Source organism: Hermetia illucens, chromosome 6 (assembly GCF_905115235.1).
Source record: "Hermetia illucens chromosome 6, iHerIll2.2.curated.20191125, whole genome shotgun sequence".
In the NCBI taxonomy this organism is placed as follows: domain Eukaryota; kingdom Metazoa; phylum Arthropoda; class Insecta; order Diptera; family Stratiomyidae; genus Hermetia; species Hermetia illucens.
Genome location: NC_051854.1, coordinates 3246155 through 3264606, shown reverse-complemented (window position 1 = coordinate 3264606; position 18452 = coordinate 3246155). Strand labels below are relative to the sequence as shown.

At 42.2% G+C, this 18452-nt stretch overlaps 2 protein-coding genes across 9 annotated transcripts in view; one reads left to right on the top strand and one right to left on the bottom strand.

Annotated features, from left to right (window-relative positions):
- The window catches only part of LOC119660616 (V-type proton ATPase subunit C), a 28698-nt gene extending 20177 nt beyond the window's left edge, over positions 1–8521 (bottom strand). For 5 of the 8 annotated variants that reach the window (XM_038069308.1, XM_038069313.1, XM_038069314.1 and 2 more), the window contains exons 1-2: positions 8385–8521; positions 1444–1596 (exon numbers count right to left, since the gene is read on the bottom strand). In XM_038069308.1, the coding sequence (XP_037925236.1) occupies positions 1444–1575 (132 nt within the window). In that variant the 5' untranslated portion in view covers positions 1576–1596; positions 8385–8521. Of the gene's footprint in view, positions 1–1443; positions 1597–6958; positions 7379–8104; positions 8219–8296 lie in introns of those variants that run through there. The other 3 variants (XM_038069309.1, XM_038069310.1, XM_038069312.1) reach the window with 3 other exon arrangements.
- Positions 8522–15465: 6944 nt separating this feature from the next.
- LOC119660450 (asparagine--tRNA ligase, cytoplasmic-like) lies at positions 15466–18292 on the top strand. Its single transcript, XM_038069009.1, has 5 exons — positions 15466–15604; positions 15675–16249; positions 16316–16608; positions 17360–17738; positions 17797–18292. Exons 1-5 carry the CDS (start codon positions 15598–15600, stop codon positions 18190–18192), a joined length of 1650 nt encoding a protein of 549 aa, XP_037924937.1. The 5' UTR covers positions 15466–15597; the 3' UTR covers positions 18193–18292.
- Positions 18293–18452: the final 160 nt, after the last annotated feature.

Sequence of the window (18452 nt, the reverse complement as noted above, 5' to 3'; positions counted from 1 at the left end):
TGCGTTCTCTTAAGTTTTCGCCCTTACGGCGGTAGATAACTTTGGGCTCCTTGGCAAGGAGGACAACGGGGATCACTCCTTTGCTTTTATTTATAGCGCTGCGGAGTCTCCTTTTTGCTGATCTATACTGTGCCTTTATGGCACATGCCTCGTCGTTGGCGTGCAAACGTTGTGCCAAATGGCGGAGCTTATGACATTCCCTCCGTAGGTCGGCAATTCCTGACGTCAACCAGTACATAGAAGGCTTTTCGCGCCTGATGCCCCTCCGGGGCATGGAAGCTTCACACGACGTCGTTATCAGGTTCATCACTGAATTTACAATGGTGTCAACTGCGACACTACCACCCCCGGAGCGCCATCCAACGCGTAGAATTCTTCTAGGACTCGCCACCAGTCCACCGATGATGCTAGAGATTTCACTTTCACTTTGGAGTCTGACTGAAGCATGCCCCGAGCGGTTGCACTCTGGTGCATGCTAATTTGTAAAATGCGGATCATGCCGTTCACACCCCCTAGTCCTCTCCAATTCCGCCCTGAAGATCGGACACCGTCCTGAGCCCGCAGTGTGTGCGACGCTCTCACCAGACGCGCCACGATCCGTGCAGAGAACTCCACGATCCTTCTAGAGAACGCAACTCTCGCTTTCATTGCAGGTCTTCGCTTGGCCACTTGGCCTCATCTCCGGCATGCTATCGGCGGAAGACGAGGCGTGGAGTGGGAAACCAGTCGAGGTGCAGACTGACGCAAATGCGCAGCGTGTGTGCGACCTAATCCGTGAAGATCGGCGTTTAGCAGTTCGAATGTTGGCCTCGGAACTGGGTATGAATCGTGAAACAGTCAGGCACATTTTAACGGGCGATTTCGGGATGAAAAAGTTGTACGCGAAGATGGTTGCAAAGAACCTTTCTGAGAAGCAAAAACAGCATCAAATGACCGTCGCAGAAGATTGTTTGGAACAAGTGGAAACCAAACGTTAAAGCTCACAATGGTTGTCTCCGCATGCCCCTCGCGCGAAAGCTCGCATGAGCAAGTCAAAGGTGAAAACGATGATTACCATAAATCAAATCACCGCCCTCAGCGTATTCCAGTATTTAGCCTCTAAAGAGATCGCCGTGTTGCAACAGCCGCCTTATTAGCCCGATATGTCACCTTGTGACTTTTTTTGTTCCTTAGAACAAAATCGGTGGTCAAAGATGCCCATTTTGAATCAATTACAGACATCAAAGCGGTCGTGACGAGGGTGTTCGCGGACATCCCAGTTGAAGCATTCCAGAAATGTTATAAAGAGTGGAAAACGCGCTGGAATCGCTGCATAGCTGCCCAAGGGGACTACTTTGAAGGGGATGGTAGAGTTGTAGAATAATTTTTAAATATACGGTTTTGTAAGGAATCATTCTCATTATTTAATTGTCTAACCTCGTAAACTAAACAAACTCGACTTACCTTTAGATCCGGAATCGGAAATTTATAATTCACGCAAACGCTATTTTGTTTGCTAGTAAGGTTGTTCATGGTGTCGAAAGTTTGCTGGCATGTTTTGTCGCCAGGAGCCGAAATAAGCCAGTATTCGGACATATTGTTGGATTAGCTGGGTCTCTGAAACAAACAAACAAAACAGCATTATTCATCATCTAATGAGTCATGTGTTCCGACGCTTAATTGACTAATAGGTAAGTACCGTGATACTGACCAAACCTACGACGCTTCCAAATGCCATATTAAAAGTGAATTATCCCTTGTGTAATCAAAAATTTACTTTCCCACACATAAGCCCATATTAAAACAAATGGCAATGAATTACCCGAAACACAGCTATTTCCAACGCTACAACTGTTTAAGGAAGCTTATTCATATTTTGTATGCACTTCATTCAATAGTAATGTGAACATTCGTTGCTTTTTGAATGTCCACATTTTTGAAGGGCATCGCGTGACGATCAAATGAAAGCATTACTTGTAATTACGCCACCATGAAAGTTTGCTATTTATAGATTTTCGTGGTAGAATTTTGTGGTTGAATCGTAGAATTTATCGGGCGCTTTCATTCCCAAATGCAATTGCGTTTCCTTTTGAACGGATTCTATTTCAGAATGGTGCAAATTGTATTCGTTTATTAATTTTCTATTATCAAATTGATGGTCAATGATGCAGGCGGAGCCCTTTTCGAGGATGGTTATTAATATCCGGCACTGGTTTTTAATCACCTAATAATCCGATATTTGAACGTTACCATTTAGCACTTATTCAAATTAAGCAGTCAAAACATGACATGGCCATTCTTGAAGTTGTTAAAATCATTATACTTTTTGAGTACTCATACATAATTAATTCAACCAAATTTATAGGTCACAGCATGCTATCGATCCGTTATTAATCAGTCAAAGTGAAGGGACTTCCACATTGTGTCCGGACGGAAGCCTCTTGAGGCAATATGTCTCAGGGGCTGCCCATAGGGAGGGGTCGCCTTGCCCCATGATATAGCTCCTGATAGTAGACACTTTGCTATGGGTCCTGGCGGATACAAAGAACTTTGCGAGGGTGGGGTAAATTGTCTCCGGGTTGAAAAAGGAATGGCGCTAGGTCTGATTTTTACTGGTACTCTATAAGCCTATCCCTGACTAGCTTGTATACCAACCTTCAGAGCGATTGCACTGTTAATCTACGTTTGAGGACTTGTTGAAGAAAACGGGCACTTATTTGAAAGACGAAACACTAGCTCAAATCAAAGAACAAGTTGATTCAACACTGAAAGGTAACAATAATATCAATTGCACGTGTGCAGCGCTATATTTTACATGAACATTTTCTCATGAAGGAGTTCTCCACCAGATGATTCCCGCGTTTATTAACGCTGGGTCAGAAGTTGAAATGAAAAACTGTTTCAATCGCGAATTTGGCTCTCCACGAGGGAGGTTCAGGGGCGCGGCGGCGGGCGTCTTTAACAACAAGAGACGTTCCTGAGGGAAGTTTTTGTTTTTGGATGGAAAAAAATGGGAGATAAAAGCAAAATTGGGTACTGTTTATGGGGATACTTCGCCATCTATGACCAAAGTTAGATATTGGTTGAACGAATCTAAACTTGGGCGAACATCGGTTTTTGATGAGGAGTGACCAGCACGCCCAGCAGATGTGGACTCTGGGGAAATCAGTCAAAAATTCCATGACATGATTCTCGCTGATCGACAAACGAAAGCCCGCGAAGTAGCAGATACCGTAGGCGTGTCGAACGGAACGGCAATTAATACTTTACATGATAAGTTGGCAATGAAAAAACTATCTGCCCGATGGATGCCCCGATTGCTCACGGTGGACCAACAAGCGGATACGGCTGTTAACTTCGAAGCAGTGTTTAGAGCAATTTAAGCGAGATCCGAAGGAGTATTTGCGTCCAGTTGATAGCGTTGATGAAAGCTGGATTCATCACTACATACCAGAAACTAAGCAACAATTAAAACAATGGATATCTCCGGGTAAATTTGCTCCAAAGAAGGCGAAGACAGTCCCATTGGCCGGAAAGGTCATGGCGACGATTTTTTTGGAATGTGAATGGCGTCATTCTCATGGATTTTTTAGAAAAAGAAAGGACGATCTTTGGACAATACTACAATGGACCGCTTCGACAAAAAATTGAAAGAAACACGGCAGTATTTGGCGAAAAAGAAGGGGTTGTGTCACGACTATAACGCACCGGTACATTCATCGTCTCCTAACTGCATGAATTGCTGTCACACCCCCGTATTCATCCGATGTAGCTCCCTGCGACTTCTTCTTATAGCCTAACATGGAAAAATGGCTCGCGGGGAAAAAAATCTCACTCAAACGAGGAAGTCATCGCCAAGGCAAAGGTGTATTTTGGAGAGTTCGGCAAATCCTTTTCTTGAAGGGGTTAAAAAATTGCAGGAATGTTGGGAGAAATCTTCCTAAAAGGGGATTATAAGGAACTATAAAAATGGGTCTTTATCTCTAACACGGGTACTTATTGAACCGCCCTTGTACAAGTGAGATCTCAGCGAATTTTTGCATAGATTTTGCAACTGTGAATGGAAATAGGATGCACCATTACATTCCTGAACCCAAACAACAGTAAAACAATAGATTGGACAGGCAACTGACGACTGCTTTTTTGGGACGCAAAAGGAATTATGTTCATTGATTACCTTCGCAAGCTTAAAACCATCAAAAGTAAATACTACGCAAGAACAAAGTTATGTAACGGGGGTCACTCGATAATTCAAGAGAGAAATTGGTCTGGAGAAAAAATGGTTTTCAGGACGAGTTGGCTGAAGTCTCAACTCCCTCAATAGATAACATTATTCTTGTTGACCGCCGTGTAACAGTGGAATTGATTTCAGAGAAATTTCAAATTGATATTTGCACAGTTCATGACATTATCAATAACAAGTTCAAATACCGCAAAGCATGTGCAAGATGGAACCAGAGGGATTCACGCGGCTACAAAAGAACAAAAAATTGAGAGTATGCACAGACAGCAGGGCAGATGTGTAAGCAACGAAAAGTATCTTTGAATCTAAATCTCTGAAATGACCAAAGTCCCATAATCACAGCCAAGACATGAGAACTCTGCAAGGTAATGAAGCTAAAGAAATTATCCAAAGTGTCTCCTTGAGTTCCAACATACCCTTCCAAGTAATGCAAATGCTATAAGTACGGTAGGTATCAATGGTCACTCTGAGAGGCCCACTGCTTTGATAAGGCCGAGGGGAGCAGAATCCAGCCAAATCCTCAAAGTCAGCCCGTAGCATTCACAAAGGAAAGCAGCTCTCCCATCTTGCAACTAGAGATCTCCATGCGGTCCTCAAATAATACCTAGTGTTTCATAACCTCGTTCGAGCTAGAGTTGATCAATCGCAAAGGAAGTGCCTGAGAGGCTTTCCCTTTTTTCCGAATTGTAGGGTATGCCGAGTTTGGCGGCATGGTCCCATATCGGCCAGTACCCCGGGCAGGCCGCTGCCATCTTGTATGCATTTGCTCGGGTGTGTCGCAGGAGCTTTTGCGATCAAGTTTTGTTATAGGCGTTAAATTCATTGTTATAGGGGGGTCAAATTCATCTTGACTGGGCGTAGTTGATGAGCCTTTGTATCTGAGGTCCGTGGCGAGTAGGTTCCACCCTTAACAGCCGCTAGCGGGACATAGACTATGCGCACTGAGGGACTGTCAAGAACAGACCCCCCTAGTCAGCTCGTTAGTCCACAACTTTGCCTTTATGTTATTGTAATGGGGAACCCAGAGGGTGAAAGGAAGAAAGGGATGGAAGGGAATCTGATAGTAAGGAGTTCAGACAAAATGTTTAACAATTCTTATAGAAGTGAGAAGGGCAAGCACAGAGGACGTATACACAAGATAGAATGAACAGGAGGAAGTTGGGCGGGGAGGCACGAAGAGCAACATAGTCAAAAGGAAAGCTAGGGGAGGAGAAGACGAGTTCGACGAGGACCACCGCCGGTGGACTTACGAGAGACATCCCGGCCCTGTTGCAGCGGAAAGTGGAGGACCCTTCGGGGAGCTCTGAGTTTAATATGGCATCGTTCAGCCAGCTTTCGGAAATACAGATGGCATGGAGTTGCTGAATCAGCGCCGATAAATTGAAGGCCCCCAACTTGATTCTTCTTGAGCCCCTAACATTCTGGTTTTGTACCGAATATCGAGCAAAAAACGAACAAAGACAACATAAAGTGATTTTGCTACATGACATTTGCCAGGCAAATGTTATGCAATCGGCGAAAGCATATTTGAGAAAAATAACCATCGCTCTGACGATTAATAATCGTGTCGGCTGTCTTTAGCTTTAGCCATTTAGCCACGCTGAGTGGCACTTCCACTTTTATAACGGTCAACTCTAGGATTGTCTCAAAAAATGAGGAGGACGATGAGGAATCGTGGTGCTAGCAATTGACTTAGGTTTTCACGAAATTTCTTAAAAATTATAATTTTTCGCGAAGAAACAGCGAGGATTTTATCCAGGCTTTAACGAAATCAAATTTACTATTCATTCCACGCTCATAATTATTTTACACGTGGAATATCTGCAAAATTGACGGTCATGAAATACAAAAATTGTCTCAATTCGCTTGTAATTGGGTTAAAATCCAAAATGTATGACTCTACTTTTGTTCTTCCCCTTGGAGGCAGCTGATCTAAAAAGGTAAATCGAACGTTGTTGAAAGGGTGACGAGGTAGTTGGCATCGCACGCTGGACGACCTGCGGAGGCTTGAGGTTATTGAACCCCAAGTTTAGCCTAGGCGTACTCACAAGTGAAACTAATCAAACGCAATGTCATCCCTTCATCATCGCACTTGACCATTTACAATTATGATAATTTTACTAATTGGCCACGTGTCCTACGCACGATTAGCCTCTTCGATTAAAGCCTTGACCATTACTACTTTCATTTTCACTACAAAATAATTTTACCACATTTATCACTCCACAGACGATGACAACATTCTACTTAGCGAGTCTTGCGGAGCCGAACCACTCTGAATGTAAATTAAATAGCAACCGCAATCGATTATGATTTCTCAAACAGTCGAGGAGGATATTGAAACGAGACTAAACGTCGTGAAAGCAATTTGCCAAGAGACGACGGGAAGTATAGACGGAAATGCATGCATCACCACGGCGACGCCAGACTACATGTCTCCTCCCAGACCTGGCGAAAATTATTGAAATGTGTCTTGGACGCGTTCCAACAGCATGTCTGGGTCCACTCAAATGTAATCCGATGTGGTCACTGGAGGAACCCCTTGATTTGTGTGATGTGGATTGGAAAATTGAAAGTTTACGAGAGCGGGAGGAGGGAAATCTGTGCTGTCCATCGTTTGTGTTAATATTTACTTAGGAAATGGAGTTGTTATAGTCGCGATGATGAGTTTCGTGTACAGAATTGGGGAGAAGGAACTCTGAAGGGTGTTTGTTGCAGGGTAACTAATGTACTTACTGCGTTTAGCTCAACAGAAACCAAATAGGAAATTCCAGCACAATCTATAAATAACATCGACACGTCTATATATTTTATCAGCGCGTTCTGCGAATCAGGACACCTTCGCTCCGAATTATGTAATGGAAAAGTTGGCGCCAGAGCAATCGGTTCCCATGATTAGTCCAACGGGCGTATGACTGCCGCGAGCCAGGCGGTGGGTGGGTGGGGTTGCACTGTCTTTTTACAAATTTACTGTACTCCCATCCACGAGAATACTATGCGGGCGTACGCACACAAGTCGTTTTGGCGCCGTCATCAAAAATTCATTGAAGCTTTTATTAAAATTACACGACTGAGCTCGCGACTACCGTGGATGCCAGATGTCTCCTAATTTTACTCAGTGCCAAGTCGATAATCACCACCTATTGCTAGGAAGCGACTGCCCAGGAGGATTCCTACGTACTTCACTCGAAATAGGCGCAATACTGCGAACTGTCCCTCCTGCTGCGAGGATGACACAACACAATAATAACAAGAAACTCGACTATTATCTCCACACGACCTTATCACTAATGAATATTTTATGTTACATCGCGTTACATTACAGCAATTGATGCCTTGATCGAAGCCTTAATCGAGTCACGGCTGCGACTGACTTCGCCCACAAAACCCACCCGCCGTCCGCCGCGACCCTCCGCCCCTTTCTTGTGTGCAATTCGCCAATTTTCCCGCAGGGGTAAGTAATATTCGGCCAGGAAGTGAACCACAAACAAAAATCAATCATGAAGCATGCTAACCGGCCAGAAATCAATAGGGAATCATCCAGTTCGGCGACGAGATTCTCTTGGCCCAATTGACAACTCGCGGGTCAGCTGTTCTCATCTTCTTCTGTCACATGACAACCTGGCGACGATGGAAAATGTTCAACTGAATTTTTCCAAGACTTTTTCACGACGGCTTTTCGCACAGTGCAGCACACCAGATTGCCCTAGATCCCGGCAATGCGATTCGAACGAGAGAAAGGACACCACACGACTGACAGCAGGAGCAGATAGGATACAATCAGACGGGGGCGAAGGGCCGAAGAAAACGGCGCCTGATCAAGCGCAACCCAGACGCACTGTTTGCCCGAATTCCACTCAAAACAGCGTAATAGCGTGTTACGTCCTGTTTCCCGTCGGCCCACGGGCTCGCTCCGTCCGAATTTCGGAAAGATCAAGAGGCAAAAGAGCGACTAAATGGTATTTTTAACCATGTGAAAAGTCGCACACTCCAACCCGCGAACTCGGACATGGGATTTTCTGGTGACTTTTCCCATCGCCCGTTCCAATTGGCACTTGATTTGTACGGACTTACGTTTCCTACTTGCAAAGCAGCACGGCCACCTAGTCGACGGGACTTTCTATGGAAATAACACTAAATTGAAGCAGTTTAAATGAATTACCGTGAAGAAAATGAGAGTTAAATGGATCCTTTGCCAAAATCAATCACCACTCCACTAACACACCAAACATTCACGTGATGCCGCTCTGGTGGTAACTAGGGAAGGCAGGGAGCCAATTGACGTTGTCGTCAAAGGCGCTTCTCAAACTGTTGGGGAATTTGGGTAGAAATGGATGACATAACGCAGGAAGAATGATTGTCGGGTCGACGGGGTTGACGAGGGAAAATTTGAAAATTAATATTTTTTTGTTTCTGAATTCAATATTCTCACCTGCACTTAAATCACGTTTAGAAAAACTTTCGTCTGCTCGTTAATTGGCTTAGAATAACTCGTAGAAACCGACGAATCTGACGACTTACTGACGAAAAAGTTCAACTTAGAAATATAAGCATAAACGGAATCCAAAAGTTATAAAATCGCCTGAAATGATTAAGGAAACTCATTAGCTCAATCCGCTCCTTATTACAGCGATTAGAATACTTTCCCAGAGCTTACAAATAAAGTATAAAAATAAAATGTAATAATTCTGCCTCATTAAATCTAGGTTCTTGCCCAAGATGAATAAATACAAAACAACTAGCTCCTACCTTTATTAAAATTCACAATGGGAATTCCGGGGACTTCCCTACATTTTATTTGTAAACAAGATAAAAAGAATTGATTACACAACAATTAACATTTATGATTTTATCACGTAATAGCTTGGCTGGTTTTAATCATTTCATTAGGTCTGATTGTGATGAAACGTGGAACTGAAGCTTTTCTCTTGTCTATGATTTCTTATTATACATTCACCAATTACTTTCCTTTCTATTAAAGTTTTACAAAGCTCAAGATATTTACATGCGTATCTATGTGTCCCTAAATATACCGAGATAGAACCGAACTCCAAAGATCACGTTTCAGTGATTTAAGGGACAACCGAGTAGGTATTATAGAAAGCACTAAGAACATGCAATAAGCAATTAAAGTGAGTTCAGATGTGCTATGAAGTACGAATAAGGAGCGGTGATTACATTTTATATTCCGGAAAATTTGTAACGATGAAACATTTCGAAAATGCTGGGGGCTAGCACAGTGTCTCCGGTTGGTTCGTAGATTCGGCACTAGGCACCGCAAAAAAACTTGAAAAATGACCCTAGTCTGGTTGTTGACCTGTCCGGAAACTTCTTACCAGGAATACTTAGGGGACTAGCCATGAACTCTACTTTAAAGATACAAAAAAATATTTTAGATGAAGAAAGATTGATGACTAGCATATCATCGTAGGAAAGATTGTTTGTCTTCGGTCAGGAAATAGCTACTATCGGTCAGGAAATTGTCTAAGGACTGATCCAGTCCCACGACGCAATGCTTTAGGGCAGTCTCGCGGGGAGAGTGGAAGAAGAAAGAAATGGTCTTAGTGAGTAAGGGCCTCAAATGGCTGCGTGACAGAACCAAACAGTAGGTTTCGAACCTTTTCACCATCCAACGATGAAAAGGAGGGTATGGTATGCGAGGATATTCTAGGTTCCAGTATAGGCGTCATCAATGCTTAAGAGTCAAAGACATGACCTCCCAAGCTGATGAGTAAGACATGCCCGAGTGCTAACAAGATCATAACGATGTGCAGAAGGAAAGTTGTAAGAACAACTGGAAGAAATAGAGGCATCTGAAAAGGAGCTTTTAACAAGAAAAAAAGTCCCTTCTGAAAGAAAGTGGAACCGCTAAAACAAGTGAAAAAATTGCGAGAGAGGCGTCTTCGATGATATGGTCACGTAATTCGCGCTAACGAGAATTCATTTGCCAAGGTTGTTCTAAATATCGAAGTCGATGGTAAGCGACCAAAAGATCCACCAAACCAATGGTAGCTTGATTCACTGGATGGGGATTCAAAAGCCTCGCGGCTACATCCAGATCAGGCATTTAATAGAGCCAAATAGCAGAGTCGACCACGAGGAGCCGACCCCGCTTGTGAACGGAACAAAGGCTGAAGAAAAAGAAAGAAGTAGTGTTTCAGGTGTAAGCGAAACGTATTCCTCGAATTTCTTTAATTTATGCGTATACCGGGTCTCAAAGTGATGTGATCCAAAGGCACAAGTGACAGTGGATAGGTTACACTTTCCCAAGATAGCCGATGAATGCGCAGAACGGTAGAGGAGTACGTGCATCCTGGGAAGTCCTGGATGAGCTGAAGCGTATTTGAGTGTAAGTATGGTTGACGCGCTGCACCCCATCAACGGATAAATGGCAACCATATTTACATTTTGATACCACCCTGCCCAGTGTAGGTAATTCAATGATCTACTCCCCATTGCAACCTTTGTAGAGATCCAGCAGCACGATAATGATGGATTTACCACATTTTTAATTTGAACACTCTCCCGAATTTTGCGCATTCACGAATTATTTAGTAAACAAGATATCTGATAAGATAAAATTTTTATTTGTACAAATACTTCCTAGAAAAGACACGATAAAAATATATTGCAGCTGAAACTTTTTGGACTTTTTAAAATTTGTTTCACCTTTAGTTCTATATGCAAAGGAAAAGATAGGACTTGCACTGAATCCCACTAGGACTTTTAAATCAGCTTCTGATGCTTTCCACTCAGTTTCTTAGAAAGCTGAATGTCTCCACTTTATCTACTGTAAAAAGTGAAGATTTTTGGCATCGAATTTGCAGCCTGATCGTAAACGAATTGAACCAATATAACCAACAAGCTTCAATTGTCCTAAGAACATGGCTCTCTTAATTTCAAAACAGAGATGAAGGGAAAACTAAATAGACATCAGATCATCTTTGTTGCCGGTGCCAAAATTAAGATGTGTGTCTACGAGAGTACCATTGTAAGGACGGATCCACCTAGCTTTGACACCATGGAAACTTTGAAAGAATAGGAATGAAATTCAAAATCAGAAAAATTTACTGCTTCTACTTTATTGTTTCGCTTAATGCTTTCTAGGTGAACGGAACTTCGTGTTAAGGCACAGGTTCGACCAGAAAGGACACTGCAGGACAATATAAAATAGCAAAAAAACACTATGTTCAACACTAATCAAGTAGGATCCAGCCTAAAAAAAGACACTCTATGCCAGGATCACAGGCTTCGTCAGAAAAAGCAAGATTCGTTTCAGGATTCCTAAGGTTATAAGTGTACACCTTATCCTGCCCTTGTGTTTTGATTTTGAATGACTATAGCATTTAGTTTGAATTCTCATGAACCAAATTCATTCATTAATTCGGTCTTAATTGCATTAGTGATGCTCGAGTGTCCTGATACCTATGTATATCAGGATCATTTCATTCGACTGATCGAGTTGAAACAGAGCCTGGTGCCAGTTTTAAGCCAATTGCTTCGATGAGATCCGACAGTACTGACCTTACAAGCACCGCGGGCTGCTATAACCAATGTCCTCATTTGGGACCCATCCGTGATAAGCAAATAAGGAAGGAAAAGATACAATTTTTTCGATTATGATCTTATCCAAGATTGATTGATGATTTCTCCTGACTTTTTTGAAATTATTTTCACTGAAACTACAAAATCAATCAGATAATCTCGGTCGATTATGCTAGATCAAATAATTCAATATTTTTCCCAATTGTGGAACCAGAAATCTGAATGATGACACTGGACACTATCTACATCTTTTTCCATCATTTCAATTCCTTTGCATTATCTATTTATATACGGAAAGTTGCAATTGCACATAATCTAATCAATTCATGCTAATTATATTTTGGAACTTCTGAATTTATATTTTAGGGGATTCACCGAAATTTGCTTGAGCATTCTCAGCCAAAGTCAAAAGCGACAGATGGCTTTATTCGATTGCTTGCATCACTGCAGATGTATTGTAATTTCGTAAAAGTATTTGCAACAAAGATATCAGATTTTGCAGGAAGATCCGCAAACTATCTATGTATATAAATCATACCACACCCATTTTTTCCACTCGTCGAATTTCGCTGGATATTTCTCTTCGCGGGGGAAGTGAGACTACATTTTGGCTGGGTTTTGACTCATTGTCCAAAGCTTACAGGTTAAGTCTAAATTTAAACAATTCATATGTATACGTGTCTGAATATTCTGATGCAATTTCTACACGAATTGGTTGATCTAGGGGTTCGCGAAAAATTGTAAAGATATTGAGCGTGGACGATAACAACCTATTTTATTGCACTATATATCCCAATGTGTGTGAGTTCCAGATAAATTACCACCATTTTTGGATATTGACATTATCTTGAAGGTTTGGAGTTTATGGTTGCATGAAACACTTAAAAAAATATTTGAGGCAATTAAATGTGGAGGGTAACAAGCAAGGGGAGGATATTTGGTTGTAAGAAACCCGGGCTTTATCCTACATAACACCTTAATCATGTCCTAGTTGTCAGCACTCCATTATACATATTCGCCAATCTTCACCAAGCCCTTCTGAAGTATTTCCAATCCTTTTTCAATTTTTCTTCGCGGTATAGTTCCAGGCTACACCAAATACAACTCTTAAATCTATTATTCGGGCAACCATCTTTAGCTGAACGCATCGGAGTCTGGTACCGACCGACAAACTAAGCACGAAGACCTCATTTCATCAAAATTGGATTCAAACCCCTTTTGAAAAAGAGGATGATGGAACCATAGTAATTTGAACGGGCGCGGAAGACTTGCGCATCTTAAGGAGATTTATGGATTTATTTTTTAACGGTTTTCAGATTGAGATGGTGACTCCCTTGTGAGTTGAGGATTTAAAAAATGTATGAATGCTGGCTTTCCCCATGGGAAATGAGAGTTCCAGGATATACGGTTCAATATCCTGGAGTTAGGTTCCGAGAGCCTGCAGTATCCCTATAACCAGTTTGAAATAGAATGTTTTCTGCCAGAATTAGGAGCATCAACGGCGACTTTCCATGTAGAAAGAAACTTTCTATGAAAAAGAAAAACTTCTTAAATGTAATATTGTAATTATGATGAGTGAACACCAAGATGATCTGTGACAATATCTTATTTGGGCATGTGGTCAAGAAGCACGCATTGAGGGTCGTAACGACAATGGTGAAATGTTTCATGTTTATAAAACTTGCACCACCCTGTCATCCCCGTGGAACAGACGGGCCTGCGTAGCGACATCAAAGACAAAGGTGTGGTTGACTTTGCAAAACAATATCATCGCCACCTCAACTTACTACGCAATTATTTTTACAGCGAGAAGCAGGCGAAGCTGTTTGTAAGGCAGATTGCTTGCTCAGTCCACTTAACTTGAAAGATCAATGTTTCAATCCTCTGAGTGGGGTAAAGTCGGACTAGGAGTTAACTGGTGAGTGGAAGTCGATTTGAATGCACGGTAAACACGTAAATTCTGGCAGCCATTTATCAACCCTAATCATCTGGCGGTCTTACGGTCTTGAATGAAGTGCTCTAACACACTTCAAGGCCTTGATCCAATATGGATTGTTGCGCCAACGATTATTAATCATCTGGCGGACAGTGGCTGTGTGCTGGGGCCTCTCTGCTGAAATGGAGAGATTTACCTAATTGCGCGATTCAGGACGCTGTGGTCCTTACCCACAATTAAAGAAAGTTTATAACGAAAGAGCGAATGGACAGCTACCAGTGCAGTAGAAACGTTGGACTATCTGATTTCTGGTTGCACTGTGATGGCGCCGGTGAAAATACAGATAGACATAATGCTGTATGTAAGGCGATTTTTCAGAACCTTGGATACAATCGTTAGCTGATTATGGGACCATGTTTGGTTTTCCGAAGTGAGCCGCAGACACTACTCGAAAGTTCTGCTTACGGCAGCTTAAGAAGTTAAGTGGTCTCTCTAAACTATAGGATGGTTGTAGTTCCAATAATGTTGTCAGCTGCAAATATGGTACCTAAATCTATGTATTAACTATAGTATGTTGATCTTCTACAGTTACCAGGAATTTCAGTAAAGCGACAAGGGAAAATGCCCTGCTTCAAGCAAGCTTTGAATGCCCCAAGCAGTAAGTCTGGCCGTTAGCGGAATACCACTTTGTAAACTTCCGCCGGGATACCATCAGGACGTGGCACCTTCTTGTTTTTAATAATGAGAACCGCTTCTTCGAGCCCTCTCATTATGAAAAAGTGGCAATCCTCCACGCTTTCCGCGCTATTGTCATCAACCCGTACAGGATGTCTGGGGAATAATGCCCGTAAGATGCGATCCATCTGGTCGATATTTAATATGAAGAGGTACCGCAGAGCCCCGATTTTCTGGGTAACAAGCTTAAAGCCAAGTCCCCACGGGTCCTCATTCACCTTGCTGGCAAGGTTCTGTCAGCCGCGAGCTTTGCTTTTATTTATGGAACTGCGGAGTCTCCATTTTACTGATCTATACTGTGCCTTTATGGCACATGCCTCCTCGATGGCGTACAAACGTTGTGCCAAACGGCGGAGCTTAGGACACTTCCTCCGTAGGTCGGCAATTTCTGCTGTCCACCAATATATAGAAGGCATGTCGTGCCTGGGGGCCCCTCCGGGGCATGGAAGCCTCACACACCGTTGTTATCAGGTTCATCACTGAATTTACGACGGTGTCAGCTGTGACACTAGCACCCCCTGGAGCGCCCTCCAGCGCGGCCCTGCATACTCCAAGAGTTTCGACGAACTTCCCGATGTTCACCCTCGCGACATTCCACAGGCAGGGGGAGCGTCGCATTGGTACACGCCGGCAAGTAGCGTCAACCACTTCGAACGCGATGTACTGGTGATTACTTGCCGAGAAGTCTTCTAGAACTCATCACTCATCCTAAGGAACTTTGGACATACAATAAGCCACACAAGTTTTCCATCTATCCATTTATTTACATAGATGAATAGCGTATGCAAGCAATTTGCTTAGTGATTTTTCCATACAGTGCGGGAAATCCCCTATGTGAATGTATCATTGTAAAAATTTCTGTTTCGCAGTGTGAATGTTCTAAGTGAGCTTTTAGTTACTTATCTTCTGTTTGTCTATACAATGTTAGTAATTACGAGCAAGTTTCTTTACTTCGTCTCCGCGCAATTGTGCACTCAATGCTATTGGTAGATGTGAGTTGGTATTCTGTTTTCCATTCTTGGAATAATAAAGTTCGCTGTGTAAACCGGGGGTGGATGGGTATATAAAGTCAATTGATCACATAGACCGGTTCAATTCAGTGAATCTTGTGGTGAACAGTTGACTTCTTCTGAAAGCACTTGAGAGTTGTGTGTACGAAATGGCTTGTGAGTGAAGTTTCAATTAGATCCTTTCGTTTAACCAGAATTTCCTCAAACTCTACATTTTTCCTTTTAGCCGCAATTTATACGTCGGAAAAGCGTGGCAGTGATGAGTATGGTGAAGGTACGCAGAAAGTTCCCTTTAAAACAGTTCTGAGAGCTATGCATCATGTGGGCAAGGAACCTTTCCCCGATATCTACGTCGATGATGAGCAAGATTCTACAGGGATGAAGTATATGCTTGCACCCGCTGCACGGATTGAGAAACACAAAAAAATCTGGACTCAAGAAATCATGAAGATGCAACAACTTACTGAAAAGCAACAGGAAGATGCGAAGAAGCGAGAAGCAAATTTGGAGGAAGCAAAGAAAATTCATATCACCGAGGATAAGTCTTGGGGCCCGGCAAAATGCATAAAAATCGTACAAGGGGCAAAATTGCATGGTATTCGAGTAAAGATCTCTGGATGGGCACAAAGGATTCGAAGACAAGGCAAAAGCTTGATGTTCATTGAACTTCGTGATGGGACTGGATATTTGCAATGTGTTCTGAGTGATAAACTTTGTCAAACTTATGATGCAATCAGACTTACAACGGAATCATCGATCTTTGTGTGTGGTAAAATTCAAAAAGTACCGGAAGGAAAAAGTGTAAGTATTGGAGCTCATAATATTGTAAGAATATTAGTCTTACTAGTTCAATCCTTTCTGTTTCAGGCTCCTGGAAATCAAGAGCTTATAGTCGATTATTGGGAGATTATCGGACTGGCACCGCCCGGTGGAGCTGACAGTGTTCTAAATGAATATGCTCATCCGGACGTAATGTTGGACAAGAGGCATATTGTGATTAGAGGTGAAAAGACTTCTAAAATCCTTAAGATGCGAGCCGTTCTCCTGGATGCATTTAGGGCGCATTTTATTGATCGTGGTTATAATGAAGTGACTCCACCAACGTTGGTGCAGACTCAAGTTGAAGGCGGCTCAACTTTATTCAAATTGCAGTACTTCGGGTAAGATAGTTTGTTTTCATTCTATTGGCGAAGTTTGGATAGTAAATTCCTTATTATATTTCGTGGTGGAAATTCTGATGAAATAGTAGAAAATTAGCTAGTGTGATTCACCACTATATTACACTTAGTTATTCGGGGAATCCCCGAAAAATGTGAACATGTCGGGGTCAAGACTGGAAAATCTGATGCAATTGCTTTCATACTTTCACCATAGCTTTCTGTGAATATTTTTGAAGGTCAACTCAACCATTCTACAAAGTTCTTTGAGTGTTTGTTGTATTTGTGAATTTATCCGAACAGTTTTTCAAGTGATAACAGCTATAGCTTTGGCGATAATTCTTAATCGTTATCGCATTCCATTCAATACTAAGCAGATACCTTACTGCAATGGAAGATATACCTTACTGCAATGGAAGATATACAATTCAATCCAAAACCTTCATTATCCCAAATTGTTTGAATCCAGAACATAATTTTTTATATGAATCAGAAGTCCTTTTGTGGACAATTACTGTTCTACTGGAGAAATGGACATCCTGCCGCCTTGAGATAAAAGCAAACGACTCATTAGCGTTTATAATTATAAACCTGGATTCGTGCTCGTATCCGATCAGAATCAGGAGACCTTATATAGTCCCACTTTATTGCCATTCGAATGTACGGATAACAATCTGCTGACTTCGGTTTATATCCTGCACATTCCACCACATCCAACCCAACCAACCCTCACTCCAACATCTTTATTTTCCAGGGAGGAAGCCTTTCTCACTCAAAGCTCTCAACTATACCTGGAAACATGCATTCCAGCATTAGGCGACGTGTTTTGCGTTGCCCAAAGCTACAGAGCAGAACAGAGTCGAACTCGTCGCCATTTATCAGAATATACCCACGTCGAAGCGGAATGTCCTTTCATTTCATTCAATGATCTATTAGATCGTCTTGAGGACCTGGTTTCCGATGTTGTTGATCGTGTTCTGAAATCGCCATATGGGCACATCATCTATGAGTTGAATCCGAAATTTGTCGCCCCAAAACGTCCGTTCCGTCGCATGAACTATGAGGATGCTATTAAATGGTTGAAAGAACACAACATCACAAAGGATGATGGAAGCTTCTATGAATTTGGAGAGGTTTGTTTGTGTAGTTTCAACCAAAAGCACAGTGTTTAACTATCTGGCATTTTTTTAGGACATTCCTGAAGCTCCGGAACGTAAAATGACTGATACGATCAACGAACCAATCATGTTGTGCCGATTCCCTGCCGGAATTAAGGCCTTCTACATGTCCAAGTGCCCTGAGAACAAACTACTAACGGAAAGTGTTGATGTATTGCTGCCAAATGTAGGTGAGATCGTTGGTGGATCGATGAGGATTTGGGATTCCAAGGAGTTATTGGAGGGTTATGCGAAGGAAGGTATTGATCCAACTCCATATTATTGGTACACGGAACAACGGGTGTATGGAACTCAACCTCATGGCGGATATGGTCTAGGATTGGAAAGATTTTTGTGCTGGTTGCTAGACAGATACCATATCCGGGATGTTTGCTTGTATCCAAGATTTATGGGAAGATGTAAGCCTTAAACAGGCGTCATGTATTTGTGATATCAATAATACAGTTTTTTCATATTATATAATCCTTTATAAATATACTGTTTATAGCCTGCTTTTTGAAATAAAGATTGTGCCGGTGTAGAACTAATTCCTTAGAGTGTCATTTGAAATCACTTAACGATCAGAGTATCGATCGGTTTATCCAATGGGCTAACTTCATCGGAAAAGGGCTGAAAGTATGAAAAAGACATCCTTCAGTCTTGAGGTGAAAGTTCCCCGTCTATGGTATA

Excerpts from the sequence above, each read along its gene's own strand:
- LOC119660450 (XM_038069009.1), top strand. Across the intron at positions 16,250-16,315 it reads AAGTACCGGAAGGAAAAAGT|GCTCCTGGAAATCAAGAGCT; the intron begins GTAAGTATTGGA and ends TTTCTGTTTCAG. Across the intron at positions 17,739-17,796 it reads GCTTCTATGAATTTGGAGAG|GACATTCCTGAAGCTCCGGA; the intron begins GTTTGTTTGTGT and ends GCATTTTTTTAG.